This window comes from Bos taurus, chromosome 5 (genome assembly GCF_002263795.3).
Source record: "Bos taurus isolate L1 Dominette 01449 registration number 42190680 breed Hereford chromosome 5, ARS-UCD2.0, whole genome shotgun sequence".
Classification (NCBI taxonomy): Eukaryota; Metazoa; Chordata; class Mammalia; order Artiodactyla; family Bovidae; genus Bos; species Bos taurus.
This window is the reverse complement of record NC_037332.1, coordinates 89,047,104-89,066,565: the sequence shown is the minus strand read 5'-3', so window position 1 is coordinate 89,066,565 and position 19,462 is coordinate 89,047,104. Positions and strand designations below refer to the sequence as shown.

Below are 19,462 nucleotides of genomic sequence, written 5' to 3'. Positions count from 1 at the left end.
AGGAAAATAACTCTGGTGGGGCCAATGTGAGAGCAAAGGGACTATTTAGGAGCCACTCTGCAACTTCATGAATTGGAATCAAGAGCATGTCAGTGGAGGTTGAAGCTAGGACAGAACTAAAATCCCAGATTTAAAAGATTTTAAACCTGTATGCAGGTAGGAAACAACAGTTAGAACTGGACATGGAACAACAGACTGGTTCCAAATAGGAAAAGGAGTACATCAAGGCTGTATATTGTCATCCTGCTTATTTAACTTATATGCAGAGTACATCATGAGAAACTCTGGGCTGGAGGAAGCACAAGCTGAAATTAAGATTGCTGGGAGAAATATCAATAACCAAAGATATGCAGATGACACCACCCTTATGGCAGAAAGTGAAGAACTAAAGAGCTTCTTGATGAAAGTGAAAGAGGAGAGTCAAAAATTGACTTAAAGTTCAACATTCAGAAAACTAAGATCATGGCATCTTAGTTTTCTGAATGTTAGATCCAGTCCCATCACTTCATGGCAAATAGATGGGGAAACAGTGGAAACAGTGGCTGACTTTATTTTTCTGGGCTCCAAAATCACTGCAGATGGTGACTGCAGTCATGAAATTAAAAGACACTTACTCCTTGGAAGGAAAGTTATGACCAACCTAGACAGCGTATTAAAAAGCAGAGCCATCATTTTGCCAACAAAGACCCATACAGTCAAAGCTATGGTTTTTCAGTAGTCATGTATGGATGTGAGAGTTGGACTATAAAGAGGGCTGAGCACAGAAGAATTGATGCTTTTGAACTGTGGTATTGGAGAAGACTCTTGAGAGTCCCTTGGACTGCAAGGAGATCCAAATAGTCCATCCTAGGGGAAATCAGTCCTGGGTGTTCATTGGAAGGACTGATGTTAAAGCTGAAACTTCAGTATTTTGGCCACCTGATGCGAAGACCTGACTCATTTGAAAGACTCTGATGTTGTGAAAGATTGAAGGCAGGAGGAGAAGGGGACAACAGAGGATGAGATGGTTAGGTGGCATCACCAACTCAATGGACATGAGTTTGGGTAAACTCCGGGAGTTAGTGATGTACAGGGAGGCCTGGCGTGCTGTGTTTCATGGGGTCGCAGTGAGTTGGACACAACTGAGTGACTGAACTGTACTGAACTGAATACCACTGGCCCCCTGTTCAAACACTTCTTTGTTTCCTTATACAATAGAGCCTAAATAAGCACAGACCACATCTATAGCCCCCATCTTATAACTATGAAAACTGAAATTTGAAAAGGTTGTCATTATAGTATTTAGTGACAAAAGTGGCACTTACATAAAATTCTATTTATTCACGATCTAAATAATTTTAGATGCAGCACTTGCCTTCTGATAGATTAAACAGAAAGCTCAAATAACTAAAAACTTTCAAATTACTACCTAATTGCTATTAATAGTCATTTTAAGAGCATTTAGGTTTTATATTGGGTTAGTCAAAAAGTCCACTAGGGTTTTTCCGTAACCATCTCACGGAAAATCTAAAATGAACTTTTGGTCAACCCAATAATAATCCCTGGTATCTCTGGAATTCTATTAAAGAAAGAAAATTACATTTACCATGATTTTAATGCTAAATCTTCTCCTCTGTAGCTAATAATCTTTAAAATTTTTTCTCATTAAGTAGTTCTTTTTTTTTTTAATTTTTCTGAGGTTTATTATAAAAATATTCAGACATATAAAAAAGAACTTAAAAGAAGTGCACAGGAACATCCATACACCCAACACCTCAGATGTTACTTATCTTTGTAACTTAGGAAACCTATTTTGGTCAAGGATTCATTTGATACTATGAACCTCTTCCCTTAAATACATATATACAAAAATATTTTTATTTTTCCAATGGGGTTCATAGACCCATTGACGTGTAGGTTATGCACCACTGATATGCGCTGTATGCTTAGTCACTCAGTCATATCCAACTTTTTGTGACCCCATGGACTGTAGCCCACCAGGCTTCTCTGTCCATGGGATTCTCCAGGCAAGAATACTGGAGTGGATTGCCATGCCCGCCTCTAGCAGATTTTCCAAACCCAGGGATCGAACCAAGGTCTCCCGCATTGCAGATGGATTCTTTACCATCTGAACCACCAGGGAAGCCCTGATATAAGATAAGCCATTTACCAATCTGAATATGTTAACAAGTCAATACATCTTGACCTTATTGTGTTAAATAGCTTTAAACTATTATTATTTTAAACATTACTATGATGATTAGCCTTTAGTCACATAATGCCTGAACAAAATGAGAATCAAGGTGATGTGATTCCTTTCATAAGTTACCTTTGCCCTCAACGGTGCTTGTCGAGCAGAAAAATTGACTTCTGAAGGGTAATCTGAGAAGGAGTATGGTGCTATGACAAACCTAGATAGCATATGAAAAAGCAGAGACATCACTTTGCCAACAAAGGCCCATATAGTCAAAGCTATGGGCCTTTTCAGTAGTCATGTGTAGATGTAAGAGTTGGACCACAAGGAAGGCTGAGCGCCGAGGAATTGATGCTTCTGAATTGTGGTGCTGGAGAAGACTCTTGAGAGTCCCTTGGACTGTAAGAAGATCAAACCAGTCAGTCCTAAAGGAAATCAACCCTGGATATTCACTGGAAGGACTGATGCTGAAGTTGAAGCTCCAGTACTTTGTCCATCTAATGAGAAGAGCTGACTCACTGGAAAAGACTCTGATGCTGGGAAAGTTTGAAGGCAAAGGAGGAGAGGGTGGTAGAGGATGAGATGGTCAGATAGCATCACTGAGTCAATGGACATGAAGTTGAGCAAACTCCAGGAGACAGTGAAGGATAGGAAAGCATAGCATGCTACAGTCCATGGGATTGCAAAGAGTTGGACATAACTTAGCAACTGAACAAAAGCAACAATGGTGCTGGGGAGCTGTAGATGGAATGATCACAGTCCTACCATCTGGCATTGGCTCCTCAATCCAGCTGCCACAGTAACCTCATAAACAGAGAACATTAGAAATAACTTAGAGCCAGATTAATAAAATGGAGAATAGGATACTGTCTGGATAAGGGGTTCAAAAAGCCCAAGTATCATTCTCAGTTCTCTAGAATCAACATTCAGGTGTTCTACTAAATTTACAACTCCAAGTACAGTGTATCAATAGACATAATTGTTAAATTATTGTTTTCAGAGATAAGCATGATGTTATGGAATGTTTGATATTTTTTCACCAACAGAGTAGGTGATTTATAGTTATTATTTTATATTAAAATGAGCCTCTCTAAATTATTATTTTATTGTCTTTCATGACACTGGGCAGTTGATATAGTGTAATATATGTGAAGCAGATATTCTAGCAGTCTCTTCAGAAAAATGTACTGTTAACTGCTGGTTTGATTTAGTGATATAGATTCAGAGAGAGCTGTAGATTCAAACAGGTGTCCTAGTGAGTCAAGTAGTATATTTATAATATTTTTCGTATGATGCTAAGCAAATGTTCTTTTTATGCAGCTACAAATATGAAAGGTATTCTCCTGTCTCCAATTCCACTCTCAGCATCTCTCCATGTCTCCTGGATTCAAACAATTCGTTACCAATTCCAGTTGCAGAAAAATCACAATCCAAAATAAATAATGGTAAGATGATTATTTTTTACTTAAGTTTACAAGTTCTTTTTAAAGTCTCTATAGATGATTTAGCATATGGTATATGACTTTTGCTGTCAAAAGCTTTACTACTTAAATTGAGGTATTATAGTGCCATTAAAAAAATCATAGAATATAAAGCTGAAGCTCCAATACTTTGGCCCCCTGATGTGAAGAGTCAACTCATTGGAAAAGACCCTGATGCTAAGGAAAAATTGAGGGCAGGAGAAAGGTGGTTGGATGGCACCATCAACTCAATGGACATGAGTTTGAGCAAACCCTGGGAGATAGTGAAGGCCAGGGAAGACTGGTATGCTGCAATTCATAGCATCGCAAAAAATTAGACACAACTTAGTGACTGAACAACAAAAACAAAAGCAGTATATGATGAGATCTTAAGAAAATACTCAGAAAATCAAATATTATGGAAAGATGGTGCATTAATTGCTGGTGACTGGGAAAGTTTACAGCAGTTCTAAATAATGTGTACTGTGAAACAAGGTAAAACAAGTTTAACATGTACAAATCTCATATAAAGTAAATTTATTTTCTCCCCAAATACAGTTTAATTTTTGTGTTCAGCCCCTTTTCATCAAAATGGCAAATACGTGACGTCAATTTGTCCCTAATCTCTACCCACATTCCCAGGGGTAGCTTACATTCTAAGGAGCTTACATAATGGTAAAGGGGGAAATTGTGGGAGGGGAGGTCTTGATGTTATCAGTCCTCTGTCAGCCTAAATATTTAAAATCCTTCTGGCCACAGTGTTTGTTCATGCACGTCATCTTGGGGTCATCTTATGTCCACATTCATGTCCTTTATAGCATAGCAGCTCCCTTTGACACAAAAGTGACCATCATGGAAACGTGAAAATAATTCTACTTTCCACACAAGATAGGATTCGGGGAATTTTGTTAGCATATCCAGAGTTCCACGTGGCTGACCCACATTGCACAGCAAGGCTATGTGTGGGCCATGCTTGGGAGCATGGGAACCATCTCTTCTGTGTTATTCTAGGCACTGGAAGCCCTATGAAGAGGCAGGGGCAAGGATGCTTAACAATACTGTATTTTGTCCTTGGGATCTTGCTACCTCCCTGGCTCTACCTGGCCATGTAGCACGGTTTTCCTCATTCATCGAGTCCATGAATCTACCCACAGGTCGTTGCCATGTCTCTGGAATGCTGCACTGGTAGACACTCAAATCCTCTCTCCCCACAGACTTTCAGTATCAATAGGCTCAACCCTTCCTCTCCACTACCCTCATCTCTCTCCTACTCCTAGGCTGCGGTCCACTTCTATAGAGGCAGTGTGGAAGCCCTTCTTTTATATACTTGCTATCCATCTAAATCTTTAATCTACACCATGAAACCTTTTCACTCCCCTGACATCCTCATTGATGCTTTCTTTTGAGATGTCCTTTTCCTGGCCAATGACCCTGACTCTGAATGAGTCAGACTCAGAGAGGCCTGACTCTGAATGAAAGCAAGGAGAGCAGAATTAAAAGAAATACTGAAATATGAGAAGAAAAATGGGGGTGGTCATATACATGTAAAAGGTTTATCCTATCCTGCTGTATGAAAAGAAGGCATTCTAGAAGAAAAGGAAAGCATGAAAGAAGGCAATAGATACATTCAGGAGAACATATATAAATCAATGAATGAGAACAGAGGGATTGTTTATTTAAGAATATAACGGACATTTGAACCATAAAACAGGCTAAATGCCAAATAATTAATGCTTTTGAACTCTCGTGCTGGAGAAGACTCTTGAGAGTCCATTGGACAGCAAGGTGATCAAACCAGTCAATTCTAAAAGATATCAATCCTGAATGTTCACTGGAAGAACTGATGCTGAAGCTGAAGCTCCAATACTTTGCCCACCTGATGAGAAGAAATGACTCATTGGAAAAGACTTAATGCTGGGAAAGATTGAGGGCAAGAGAAGAAGGGGGCAAAAGAGGATAAGATGGCATCACCGACTCAGGGGACATGAGTTTGAGCAAACTCTGGGAGATAATGTAGGAAAGGGAAGCCTGGCATGCTGCAGTCCACAAGATTGCAGAGTCAGACATGACTTAGCCACTGAACAACAAATGTTTAATTCAGTTTAATTCAGATCCACACAAAGAAGCAAGGAGACAGACTAAAGGATTTAGACTTTGGTCTGTAAAATAATGTAGTCATTGAAGATATTTTGGGTTTGGTTTTGACAATCAAGAGAGAGACATGTTATAAATGACAATGCGTGTGTGTTTGTGTGCTATTGTTTTTGACTCTTTGTGATTTCATGGACTGTAGTCAGCCAGGATCCTCTGTCCTTGGAATTTTCCAGGCAAGAATACTGGAGTGGTCTTCCATTTGCTTTTCCAGGGGATCTTCCTGAAAAGCAATCAAACCCGCATCTCTTGTGTCACCTGCATTGGCAAGCAGTTTCTCTATCATTGTGCCATCCTGGAAGCCCATAAATGACAATACAACTAATTTTAAACCTTTCATATTAAAAAGAGAAATGTAGGGTTTAGGGATTGGGGATGAAGTTTTTTAACGTAAAGATACAAATTATTAGGAAGGTACAGAATATAAGACTCATAAATCAATGATTTTCTTTCCTTTAAATGAAATCCTATTCACTTAAAGTCATAGATATAACCCTAAAGGGGTTAGTGGGGTAAACAGAGGACTCATCTCAAAAATGCTTTGCATGCAAACCCCATTTCCTCCAAATATTTTAGAGCAGAACTGTCTACCAGAACTTCAGTAATGATGGGAATGTTCTATATCTATAGTGTCCACTGGTGGCTCAGACAGTAAAGAATCTGCCTGCACTGCAGGAGACCCAGGTTCGATCCCTGGGTCAGCAAGATCCCCCAGAGGAGGGCATGGCTACCCACTCCAGTATTGTTGCCTGGAGAATCCCATGGACAGAGGAGCCTGACAGGCTACAGCTCATCGGGTTGCAAAGAGTTGGACACAACTGAGTGACCAACACATACACACACATAGTAGCTATTAGCCGCATGTGACTATTGAGTACTTATAGCCAGTGAGACTGAGGAATTGAATTTTTAATTTCATGTAATTTTAATTAATAAATTCCAGGGGCCACATGTGACTTGTGGCCACTGTATCAGCAATAGCAGAATACCCCAAAGTCAGGGCTGAAATTGACACTGGACTCAATCTTGAAAAAGGAGTCCCTTTGTATCTTGGGGAATGAAATAAAAATCCAGAGAAGTTAAGTGAAATATTCCTGGTCACTTGGCTACATTTCTAGGAGAGGCAAAATCAGAACTAAACGTCACATGATTGCACAGTAATCTTTTCTGTCACAAAGTCTGGTCATCCAGACAAAAGCATTCCCAGTTCTTAATAACACACACTTCACTTTCAAAAATTACTAGAAGAGAAAGTATCTCCTACCTCACAAGTTTCTTAGGATAATTCGATTTGAAAATGTCTGCAAACCACTTAACTCAGTGCTTGCCAGAAAGGGAGCTTCCAGAAGTGGTGATTGTTGGAGGTAGTTAATATTGTCACTTTTGTTAAAGTCACCTGCTGCTAAGTCGCTTCAGTCCTGTCCGACTCTGTGCAACCCCATAGACGGCAGGCCACCAGGCTCCCCCGTCCCTGGGATTCTCCAGGCAAGAACACTGGAGTGGGTTGCCATTTCCTTCTCCAGTGCATGAAAGTGAAAAGTGAAAGTGAAGTCGCTCAGTCGTGTCCGACTCTTAGCGACCCCATGGACTGCAGCCTACCAGGCTCCTCCGTCCGTGGGATCTTCCAGGCAAGAGTACTGGAGTGGGGTGCCATTGCCTTAGCTGTATTTAATTATAATATGGAAAGTAATTATTCCACTTCACATGATCATATTGACATGACTTTTATGAAAACATTTAAACATTTTTAGCTTTGAATTTCCATCAGAAGCTTCTCTTTTTTTGGAATTGTTATACCACTAAAGCATGGAAGTGTCAGTCCCTCAGTCATATCTGACTCTTTGCAACCCCATGGACTGTAGCCTTCCAGACTCCACTGTGCATGAAATTCTCCAAGCAAGGATACTGGAGTGGAGAGCCATTCCCTACACCAGGGCATCTTCCAGACTCAGGGATTGAACCTGGGTCTCCTGCATTGCATTGCAGGCAGATCCTTTACTATCTGAACCACCAAGTATGGTTTTTAAGTTTTATATGAATTTGTTTCTGAAATGTGAGCCCTTAACATGTCTGTTCACTATCAAAACAATTTTAGTTGTAGGCAATGCTGCTAAAATTTGAAGTATAACCCATATAAAATTTGAAATTCAGATAAACCTTGGTCACCAATAAAATTGCAAGTGATTTCTGTTGCAAAATAGAAAGCTTAAAGATAAGGCAAGAAAAGCGTTTGTTCAAATTTTTCTATTTTTGTCCCAGATTGGATATTGTATGTTACTGAAGTGTAGGAATTCAAGTAATTCAGTAGAAATATGAAATAAAAAGAAAGAAAATAAGAAATAAGGAGAACAATATATTTCCTTGGTCAGTTTCTAGGGATTTACACTACCTAAAATATCTTGCTCGAACTCTTATCAATCGATTTATTGCTGATTTCACTTCTGCATTCTCATGCATCTTTAGGACAACTAGTAGATATGCAGAATAAATGTTTAACTTCAATAGTGATTGAATTTCAATCCTCTTGTTTGCTTTCCTTTTAAGAATGTCAAATTGATGCCAGCTCCTCCATGTGGGTTTATGTCTTCCTGGGAAACCTTCTTCGTGGATTTGGAGAAACTCCCATTCAGCCTCTAGGCATTGCCTACCTTGATGATTTTGCTAGCCAGGACAACGCGGCTTTCTATATTGGTAATTCCCACGTCATTCATCTTCCTGGGGTGCAGGATACCTGGTTTTCTCAACTCTATTCTCAACTAAATAGGATGTGGAAGGTTTTATATTTCATATCTAACTCCTATTCAGTTCACACTTTTCTGAAGTTTACACTGAGGATTTGGATAGTGAAGAAACTTCAGTTAAAAGGACCTATTGCATTAGGGAAAGAATATCAGATTAAAAGAAATTATCTGTGATGTATGACCTGTATCTTTATGGAAACAGAAGAAGGACAAGAGCCAGGCCTGAGCCACTCTTTTCTAGAATAGGTCCCAGTGCAAAGAATAGTGGCTAAAATCACAAAAACAAAAATAGGTGTGTTTAGTCATTCAGTCATGCCCAACTTTTTCCACCCCATGGACTATACCCAGCCAGACTCCTCTGTCTTGGGCTTTTTCAGACAAGAATACTGGAATGGGTTGTCATTTCCTCCTCCAGGGGATCTTCCTGACCCAAAACAAAAATATAGCAATTCCAAAGCCAGGTGAATCAAAGCAGCTTTTGAGTGCCTCTTATGTTCTAGAAGCTAAAATTTGTTCTCTGTTTCATACATTAGTCTTGGTTTCTGGGGGTTCTGATCTTCTGAGGGTTTCACCTTCAGAGACAGAAGGACAAGATTTAAATTCATTAAGGCAGTGGTGGGGGGGCAGGTGGCACTGTGCCTGAATGGAGAAGCTTGGTGGGCCCCAGTCCATGGGGTCGCAAAGAGTCAGACATGATGAGCGATTTCACTCACTTAACTATATAGCTAGGTATAGTTCTGTCCTGGCTAGTCACATGGAATTCCAGAGGGTTCTGATGACAGCCAAGCATGCTGTATGTAGTTAAAAACAGGGCACCTGTTCTAATGGGATGCTGCAGCACAGATCAGGATGTAGAACAGAAGCTCCATCACATGTGCTAGGCCATTACTCTGGGGACCAGAAGAAAGATTGTAGCCAGGAGATGCATGTAGGTGTCATCGTGTCCCTGTCCTGTCCAGGAGCTCAGAGGCTGCCCTTCTCCTTTTCCTCTTTTCTATTCTGTAAAAGATCTGGTATGAATTTCCCAGGTCGTTCAGTGTTAAGGAATTTGCTTGCCAATGCAGGAGCCACAGGTGATGTGGGTTCGATCCCAGGTTCAGGAACATTCTCTGGAGGAGGAAAGGGCAACCCACTCCAGTATTTTTGCATGGGAAATCCTATGAACAGAGAAGCCTGGGTGGGCTACAGTCCATGGGGTCATAAAAGAGTTGGATATGACTTAGTGACTGAACAACAATAACAACAAAACTGAGGTCTAGAAAGTTTAAGTGCCAAAGATCACAAGACTTGAGGACTCAGCACTTAGCTCAGATGTGGTTCTTCTTCCACTGCGCAGTGTGACAATTTGGGGACCCGCTGCTCAGCTGGACTGTTTGATATGTCCTTCCTCCACCTACAGCCCATGGGGTCACAGAAAGTCAGACACTATTGAGCATACATGCCTACATGCAACTGCTATTTACTCCTCCAGTTAATCTCCCAGGGATACGTGCAATATGGTCTGTGATGAAATAAAAGGCAGATGGGTGATATTTTGCAAGGAAGAGCAGACTTTCTGGTTACTAGAAATTATGTCATTGAGGAGATCTGCTGTAGCTACCTGGAGCTGCCCAGGTGGGTCAGGAGCATTGCAGAGTGCACCTCTCCCCTCTCTCAAGTCAAGCTCCTTTGCTTGAGCTGCATAGTTACTGTGTTCACAGTGGTCCCCTGGAAGCTCTAAACACAAGCTCTTTCCCATTAAGATGGAAGAAATCAATTTTAATGTCGAAACAAGTCTTGTGGTCAATTAAACAACTGACCATAAAAGGTTTTCAAAAGACTGTCAGAACAGTATAATTCTGATTTTTATCACTAGGGGGAATCCAGTCCTAGGGAGTAAAATTTGTTCCATTTGCCAAAATTAGCTGAGTCTTAGTGTTATTTTCTTACTAAAAGGTATTAATGCGTTAAAGATGCTTATTCTTCTTCCAACACTGAGAAGAAGTTATTTCCGGATTCAGTGAGGTTGAAAAGTTGACAAATTAAGCACACTTAAGGGAAGAGTTAATGAAATATTTTCAGTGACTAACTGGATCTCATGCATGTTTCCTGTTTAAAAATTTATTAATTTGCAAGAGCAAAGAAATGGTGCTTTTGTGTTTTGCAGGATGTGTGCAGACGGTTGCAATTATAGGACCAATCTTTGGCTTCCTGTTAGGCTCGTTATGTGCCAAACTGTATGTTGACATTGGCTTTGTAAATCTAGGTAAGGACGTTTATTTCTATTGATTCATTTATTTTAGTTACTGTAATTTTTAATGGGGATAGTGTCCAAAATATCAAATTGTCTTTTTACAAAATGATAGGATGGTAGTCTTTCATAAAATGAAAATAACCCTTGAAAACTTATTACTTATACAATTATCACACACATTAATAAATGGAACATGAAAAATAGGTGGTGATTATAACCAGATGACCCAGTTTGTTAATCAGTTGTATCATTTTCCACTTCCGGTTTCCCAGTTTAAAGGCATTCAAGCTTAGTTAAGACTAACAACTGTGGCTTCTTGTTGGTTTCAGGTGAATCAACATTTGCTACAGTCACATCAATTAATAACGTATTTCTGGACTTTCCATAAAGGCCAAGGATTGAAAGTCTCTGGCAACTAAAATTCCTTTCTTTAATGTACAAGTCTTTTTTAGTTGAAGGAACTTTATAGTGAGACTAACTTTCCTTCTGGAGGAATGCTTGTGGAGGGAATAAATGAGGACTTCATCTCTCCATAGCTGTTCATTTGTTTCTTTCAAGATGTAGGCCCTAGATATAGACAGAAATTATCTGTTTTTCTGAAGAATTCCTAGAAAGCAGTTAAAAACAAGAAAACAAATTTTATTTTTTAAAATTTTGGAATTGCCTTGTCACTAGTGTGTGTCACAAATGATTATTATGTGTTACAATAGAATGCAAAACACTTGCGCTAGCTGTTCTTTTTTAATCAAATAACCAGAATAGGCCTTCCAGAAATTTTGTTTATTCATTTATTACTCCTCAAATTTATTTCATGTCTACTCTAACTCAAATGATGTTCTACCAAAGTGAGCAAAATACTTGATTCCTTGACTTCATGATGTTTAAAATCTGGTCATGGCGACTGATACAGATAAGAGAGTGTTGGCATGATGAGAGGTACAGAGGAAAATTGTGAAAAGGAAGCAATGAACATGCAGTGATAAACTAAATCAAACATTTTACTGAGTATAATGTAGTGCTGATCAAGCTTAATTGTCAAAGGATTCTCATAGAGGGTAGTAGAGTATAACAGTATGTTTTGTATGTTCTTATATATATATTTTTAAAAAGTTTATTTGCTTAAAATAGACTTGTCAATGCTTACACTTCAGTCAAATACGAAACAGTATCAAAAATTTTATAATGAATAAATATTGATATTTTAATTATTAAAGCATATACAAATCTTGTATCAGACCTAGAATATCTCTGAAATATTACTAATTATCATTTAATAAATAACATTCTGAGTGGCTCAGATTAGATTTGGACGAGAGCATATAGGGTCTTTTTTTTTTTCAGTAAAATCCTAGACATTCAATGTGTAAATCAGACAAAAATGCCACTCATGTGGAGAGGTAGCAGAAGGTTTTAAACCCTCCTAATCTTTCTCACATGTTGCTTTCCTCCTGTCATAGGTCCAGGGATCCCTCTGCAGAAGCCCAGAGCAGAGTGAGAACCCCTTCCAGACTCTGGATTCTATACTTTTAATCTAAGGAATGAAAGAAATATTTGTGCTCTGAAGACATCTTCTTTCCTTTAATAAGCAAGATCATAATAATGTTCAGTTCAGTTCAGTCGCTCAGTCATGTCTGACTCTTTGCGACCCCATGAACTGCAGCACGCCAGGCCTCCCTGTCCATCACCAATTCCTGGAGTTCACCCAAACCCACGTCCATTGAGTCAGTGATGCCATCCAACCATCTTATCCTCTGTCGTCCCCTTCTCCTCCTGCCCTCAATCTTTCCCAGCATCACGGTCTTTTCAAATGAGTCAGCTCTTCACATCAGGTGGCCAAAGTATTGGAGTTTCAACTTCAGCATCAATCCTTCCAATGAAAACTCAGGACTGATTTCCTTTAGGATGGACTGGTTGGATCTCCTTGCAGTCCAAGGGACTCTCAAGAGTCTTCTCCAATACCGCAGTTCAAAAGTATCAATTCTTTGGCACTCAGCTTTCTTTATAGTCCAACTCTCACATCCATACATGACTACTGGAAAAACCATAGCCTTGACTAGATGGACCTTTGTTGACAAAGTAATGATTCTGCTTTTCAATATGCTGTCTAGGTTGGTCATAACTTTCCTTCCAAGGAGTAAGCGTCTTTTAATTTCATGGCTGCAGTCACCATCTGCAGTGATTTTGGAGCCCAGAAAAATAAAGTCAGCCACTGTTTCCCCATCTATTTGCCATGAAGTGATGGGACTGGATGCCATGATCTTAGTTTTCTGAATGTTGAGCTTTAAGCCAACTTTTCCACTTTCCTCTTTCACCTTCATCAAGAGGCTCTTTAGTTCTTCTTCACGTTCTGCCAGAAGGGTGGTGTCATCTGCATATCTGAGGTTATTGAGATTTCTCCCGGCAATCTTGATTGCAACCTGTGCTTCTTCCAGTCCAGCATTTCTCATGATGCACTCTGCATAGAAGTTAAATAAGCAGGGTGACAATATACAGCCTTGACGTACTCCTTTTCCTATTTGGAACCAGTCTGTTGTTCCATGTCCAGTTCTAACTGATGCTTCCTGACTTGCATATAGGTTTCTCAAGAGGCAGGTCAGGTGGTCTGGTATTCCCCTCTCTTTCAGAATTTTGCACAGTTTATTGTGATCCACTCAGTCAAAGGCTTTGGCATAGTCAATAAAGCAGAAATAGATGTTTTTTCTGTAACTCTCTTGCTTTTTCGATGATCCAACCAATGTTGGCAATTTGATCTCTTGTTCCTTTGCCTTTTCTAAAACCAGCCTGAACATCTGGAAGTTCACAGTTCACATACTGTTGAAGCCTGGCTTGGAGAATTTTAAGCATTACTTCACTGGTGTGTGAGATGAGTGCAATTGGGAGGTAGTTTGAGCATTCTTTGGCATTGCCTTTCTTTGGGATTGGAATGAAAACTGACCTTTTCCAATCCTGTGGCCACTGCTGAGTTTTCCAAATTTGCTGGCATATTGAATGCAGAACTTTCACAGCAATATCTTTCAGGATTTGAAATAGCTCAACTGCAATTTCATCACCTCCACTAGCTCTGTTTGTAGTGATGCTTCCTAAGGCCCACTTGACTTCACATTCCGGCTCTAGGTGAGTGATCATACCATCGTGATTATCTTGGTCATGAAGATCTTTTTTGTACAATTCTTCTTTGTATTCTTGCCACCTCTTCTTAATATCTTCTAATTCTGTTAGGTCCCTACCTTTTCTGTCCTTTATTGAGCCCATCTTTGCATGAAATGTTCCCTTGGTATCTCTAATTTTCTTGACGAGATCTCTAGTCTTTCTCATTCTGTTGTTTTCCTCTATTTCTTTGCATTGATCTTGAGGAAGGCTTTCTTATCTCTCCTTGCCAATCTTTGGAACTCTGCATTCAGATGCTTATATCTTTCCTTTTCTCCTTTGCTTTTCGCTTCTCTTCTTTTCACAGCTATTTGTAAGGCCTCCTCAGACAGCCATTTTGCTTTTTGCATTTCTTTTTCTTGGGGATGGTCTTGATTCCTGTCTCCTGTATGATGTCACGAACCCCTGTCCATAGTTCATCAGGCACATGTTCAGATTATAAAAAAAGTTGTCAGGTATGAATTATTATGTATTTTTATGATTGATAGAGCTAATGCTAGGATTTTTTTTTAAGAGGCTTATTTAATACACTAGCTTTGCTGTGTATGTTCTCTAGCCACTCTGTCTCTTTTTCAGATCATATAACCATCACCCCGAAGGACCCACAGTGGGTGGGTGCCTGGTGGCTTGGTTATCTGATAGCAGGAAGCATCACTCTTTTGGCAGCTGTGCCTTTCTGGTGTTTACCAAGGACTCTACCAAGACCCAGGAGCAGAGAGGACTCCAGTTCTTCCTCTGAGAAATCTAAGTTTATTATGGATGATCACACGGACTACCAAACACCTCCTGGAGAAAAAGCAAAAATCATGGAAATGGCAAGAGGTAAGCCCAATTCTCTTTGGTTATGAAGCACTTTCCATATTTCTGTTGAAATTTTAGACGTGATCTATAAACAATATTTCTCTACTTCATGTGTTCAGGAAAAAAAATGAGAAACTGTACAGGAAGCAGGGCTTCTCATGTGGCACAGTGGTAAAGAATTTGTCTGCCAATGAAGGGGATGCAGGACACGTCAGAGTTCGATCCCTGGATCAGTAAGCTCCCCTAGAGGCAGAAATGGCAACTCACTCCAGTATTCTTGCCTGGGAAATTCCATGGACAGAGCCTGTTGGGCTACAGTCCATTAGGTTGCAAAGAGTTGGATGCAACTGAGCACAGGAAGCAGAAATGAAGATTATTAAAAGTCTTTGCTGCCATCCCCACCCTTACACCTCCTCTGTGTAGACCTTGCAAACAGCCCTCCTGGGAGGGTTGCTTCACGTTAGTCTGTGTGTTCAGAAAAGTGAACCTTCAGGGCTTGTGGCCATTTGACAGATTATATCCACCCACTGGAGAATGCGCACCACTGCATGTGTCCCACCAGTGATCAAAGGAGTGAGTGTAGGGCCAAAGGTCAGACATGTTCTAGTGAATTCCTTTCCTGTGGAAACGGGTGACCATGAGAAAGATTGGTCCCCTTCAACTGGCCCAACAATATTGACATTTACAGAAAATCTTCAAATTTCTATTTGGCTTGCATAAAAGGAAGAAGAGAGGATGCCAAAGCTCATTCTGTCAATAATTAAATGGAGAAAAGTTTCATATTCTCTTCTCTGCTTCCATGACCCAAGTTCAAAGGAGAGAGACCAGAAAACTCAGGTTTCTGATGTCCAGCCTATGACTTTCAGCTTGATGGGGCGGGAGTTTTCTTATACCTCATGTCTCGTACCACATCAAAGGAATCTGTTCTCATCTGACTGATTCTAATTTATAATCTAGATTTTATACCCGTGTAAGTGAGCACCTGGGTCTGGATCTGAACCTGGCCAGATCTCAACTCTGTCTTTTGTCACTGGCTTAACATTCAGTGTGTGGGTATACCACTCTCTAAACGCTCCTGGGAACCATGACAACAGGACTCAACCGTTCAGCTCTGAGGCTATGGCTGCATCTTCTGCCAAGTGTGACACTGTCTTTAATTACTCCATGCTATTTTTGTCTTATAGATTTTCTGCCATCACTGAAGAGTCTTTTTGGAAATCCAGTGTACTTCTTATATTTGTGTGCAAGCACCGTTCAGTTCAATTCTTTATTTGGCATGGTAACTTACAAACCGAAGTACATTGAGCAACAGTATGGGCAGTCAGCCTCTAAGGCCAACTTTGTTATTGGTATGTTTCTCTGTACTTCCTGCTTTCCAATAGGTATTATGAACTCTGTGTCTTGTTGATCCTTAGTAGTTTTAAAAAGTTGTTCCGATATTTAGACTGAAAGCAATTTATGACATTTTAGAAAGTGAGTGAAAAAACCTAGCAGAGTAAGATATTTAGATAGTCTGTGGTACAACTTTTGTAGCAAAAATTATTTAGAACAGTGTGTGAGTGACCATGCGCATACCATGTAGACTAAACATTCATTTTGTTAGGAGATTGTTAATACTGGCTATCTGTCTTTCAAGTGTAGCTGAAAATGGTGCCTCTTCTACCTGAAGAGTTTCTAGGATTACAAAAGGTGAGTATTCAAACAGGTTAGAAGGTATGCATTGCAAAACAAAGTTTGTATTTGCTCAGGATTGAAAGACTTCTCTAACTCCTGACATTTGGGGTTGTTTAAAAGGCCTGTGTTTCTAGCACAGCAGAACAACCATGTAAGAGGAAGATATTCCAAGGCAAAGAAAAATATGAAAAGATGAATGAAGAAGAACCAGAATCTCCAAGTACATAACCACGGTCCTGCAAGCAACTGTATACTTTAAAACCTGGACTGTGTGCTTAGTTGTTCAGTTGTGTCTGACTCTGAGACCCTATGGACTGTTGTCCACCAAGCACCTCTGTCCACGGGGATTCTCCAGGCAAGAATATTGGAATGGGTTGCCATGCCCTCCTCCAGGGGATCTTCCTAACCCAGGGATCAAACCCAGCTCTCCCACATTTCAGGTGGATTCTTTACCAGCTGAGCCAACAGGGATGCCCAAGAATACTGGAATGGGTAGCCTATCCCCTCTCCAGAAGATCTTCCTGACCCAGGAATCAAACTGGGGTCTTTGGCATTGCAGCTGGATTCTTTACCAGCTGAGCTACCAGGGAAGCCCCAAAGTCCATGAAGATGTCATTTAATGCTGCTGCTGCTAAGTCACTTCAGTTGTGTCCAACTCTGTGTGACCCCATAGGTGGCAGCCCACCAGGCTTCGCCGTCCCTGGGATTCTCTAGGCAAGAACACTGGAGTGGGTTGCCATTTCCTTCTCCAATGCATGAAACTGAAAAGTGAAAGTGAAGTTGCTCAGTCGTGTCCGACTCTTCACAACCCCATGGACTGCAGCCTACCAGGCTCCTCCGTCCATGCAATTTTCCAGACAAGAGTACTGGAGTGGGGTGCCATCGCCTTCTCCACATTTAATGCTACTGTTTCATATTCTATTCCTTTGGACATGTTCTTTCATGATAGGAGATTCCAGTGGTTTCAAATCATTCCTTCATAAACATTTTAAATATTGCTCTATTCATCTATCTCTGAAACAAACCTGGGGAATGGGGAGTGAGGAAACAGCTAAGCATATAATATTTTAAGACATATAATTTTCCTGTAAAATCCTAAACAATGGACACTTAGCAGATGCAATTTTAATTGACTCTTTGGTCTGTTCTTCCCCTAAATTGTAACTGCTAAGGCTATATCATTGAGAGGCTTCCCAGATGGCACTAGTTGTAAAGAACCCATCTGCTGTTGCAGGAGACATAAGAGACACAGGTTCGATCCCTGGGTTGGGAAGATCCCCTCTAGAAGGAAAAGGCCATCCACTCCAGTATTCTTGCCTGGAGGATCCCATGGACAGCCTGGCAGGATATAATCTACAGGGTTGCAAAGAGTCAAACACGACTAAGCAACTTAGCACATACCACTCAAGTTTTATGTTCAACATTAATTGGTTCAAACTAATTTTATTATTTAATGGTTGATCTGAAGAAATGTTTTTAGCATTTTTCAAACCCATATTCTACCCATGCCAATCAATGTATGGAATGAAAGTTTGAAACATTTAAAACTTTTATTTTAATATTTCTTTTGTTTATTGAGACATAACTTGCAAGCAGCAATTAAGTCTACAGATCTTAAATGTAAGCTCAGCTAGACAAATATTTACACAAAAATATGTGTGTAGTGATCATTATCCAGAACATGTAGCTCACTTTAGTATCCCAGTTGGTTCCATCAAACCTTCTTCTACCCAACATTCTTCTCCAAACTAATAACTATTCGGATGTCCACCATCATAGGTGAGTCTTGCCTGTTTCTGAACTTTATATAAATAGTATAATGAGCTATGTACTCCTTTGTGTCTAGGTTTTTTCCAATGGAAGTGAAGTCTACAAGATTCATTCATGTCATTGCATGCAGTGGTGGTTTGTTCTCACTGCTGTGCAATATCCCATTATATGAATATACCACAGTTTATTCATTTTCATGTTGGTGGATATTTGGGTTGTTTACTGCTTTGGCATTGCATGCTTGCTCAGTCATGTCCAACTCTTTGTGACCCCATGGACTATAGCCCACCAGATTCCTCTGTCCATGGGATTTTCCAAACAAGAATACTGGAGTAAGTTGCCATGCCCTCCTCCAGGGCATCTTCCCAACCCAGGTACAAACCTGCATCTCCTGCATTGGCAGAAGGATTCTTTACCACTAAGCCACCTGGGAAGCCTGTTTACTGCTTTGGGCTATTCTAAATAACACTGCATGAACATTCCACATGCATTTTGGTAGAGAGATTCAGTTCTTTGTCTTGGCTATATGTTAGAGTAGAATTGCTGGATCCTATGGCGTGTGTATGTTTTGATCTGGTAGATATTGCCAAAATATTTCATTAAAATGCTGTGCAAATGTTTACTCTCATTCGAAGTGTAAGAACACTCCAGTTGTTCCATATCCTTCTTTTGTCTGGTATTGTCAGTCTTTTTCATTGTAACCATTCTTATGGGGTCTGATTGTATCTTACTGTGGCTTAACCTGCTGACTAACAATACTGAGCATGTTTTCCCAAGCTTATTGGTCATTTCAGCATTATATTTTGTTAACTCTGTTTGAGTGGCTTGCCCAATTTTATTGGATTGTTAGTCTTTTTCTTACTGATTTATAGGAGTTACTGTAGATTTTTCTTGATGCAAATTCTTTGTAAATTGCAAATACTTTCTCACAGACTTCAACCTTCCTTTTCACTCTTCTTAATTTTAATTAAGTCCAGTTTTAATCTTTTGCTTCTTCATTAGTGCTAGTTTGAGCCTGTTTTAGAAATATTTATCAAACCCCAAGGTTATGAAAAATAAAATTGCTCCTAGTAGATTGTTTTAACTTTCATGTTTATGTTATAATCCACTTCAAGTTATTTTTTGTATTATGTGAAGGAAGTCAGGGTTCACTTATCAAAATGAAGAGATTACCTTTTCCCCATGAATTGTAGTGAAGGAACACACCTTTAATACATGTTTATTTCTTATTATTCAATATGTGCATAATACATGACACATTTGATTTTGCTCTTACTACAATGATGAATAAGTTTTTTTTTACCATTTTCAA

The 19,462-nt window shown here is 39.8% G+C and overlaps 1 protein-coding gene across 5 annotated transcripts in view; it reads left to right on the top strand.

The window, feature by feature from the left end:
- The window catches only part of SLCO1C1 (solute carrier organic anion transporter family member 1C1), an 86,723-nt gene that overhangs the window by 33,430 nt on the left and 33,831 nt on the right, over window positions 1–19,462 (top strand). For all 5 annotated transcript variants that reach the window (XM_015471233.3, XM_005206940.5, XM_010805405.3 and 2 more), the window contains 5 exons: window positions 3,494–3,618; window positions 8,329–8,475; window positions 10,672–10,770; window positions 14,482–14,727; window positions 15,891–16,055. In XM_015471233.3, the coding sequence (XP_015326719.2) occupies window positions 3,494–3,618; window positions 8,329–8,475; window positions 10,672–10,770; window positions 14,482–14,727; window positions 15,891–16,055 (782 nt within the window). The remainder of the gene's footprint in view (window positions 1–3,493; window positions 3,619–8,328; window positions 8,476–10,671; window positions 10,771–14,481; window positions 14,728–15,890; window positions 16,056–19,462) is intronic.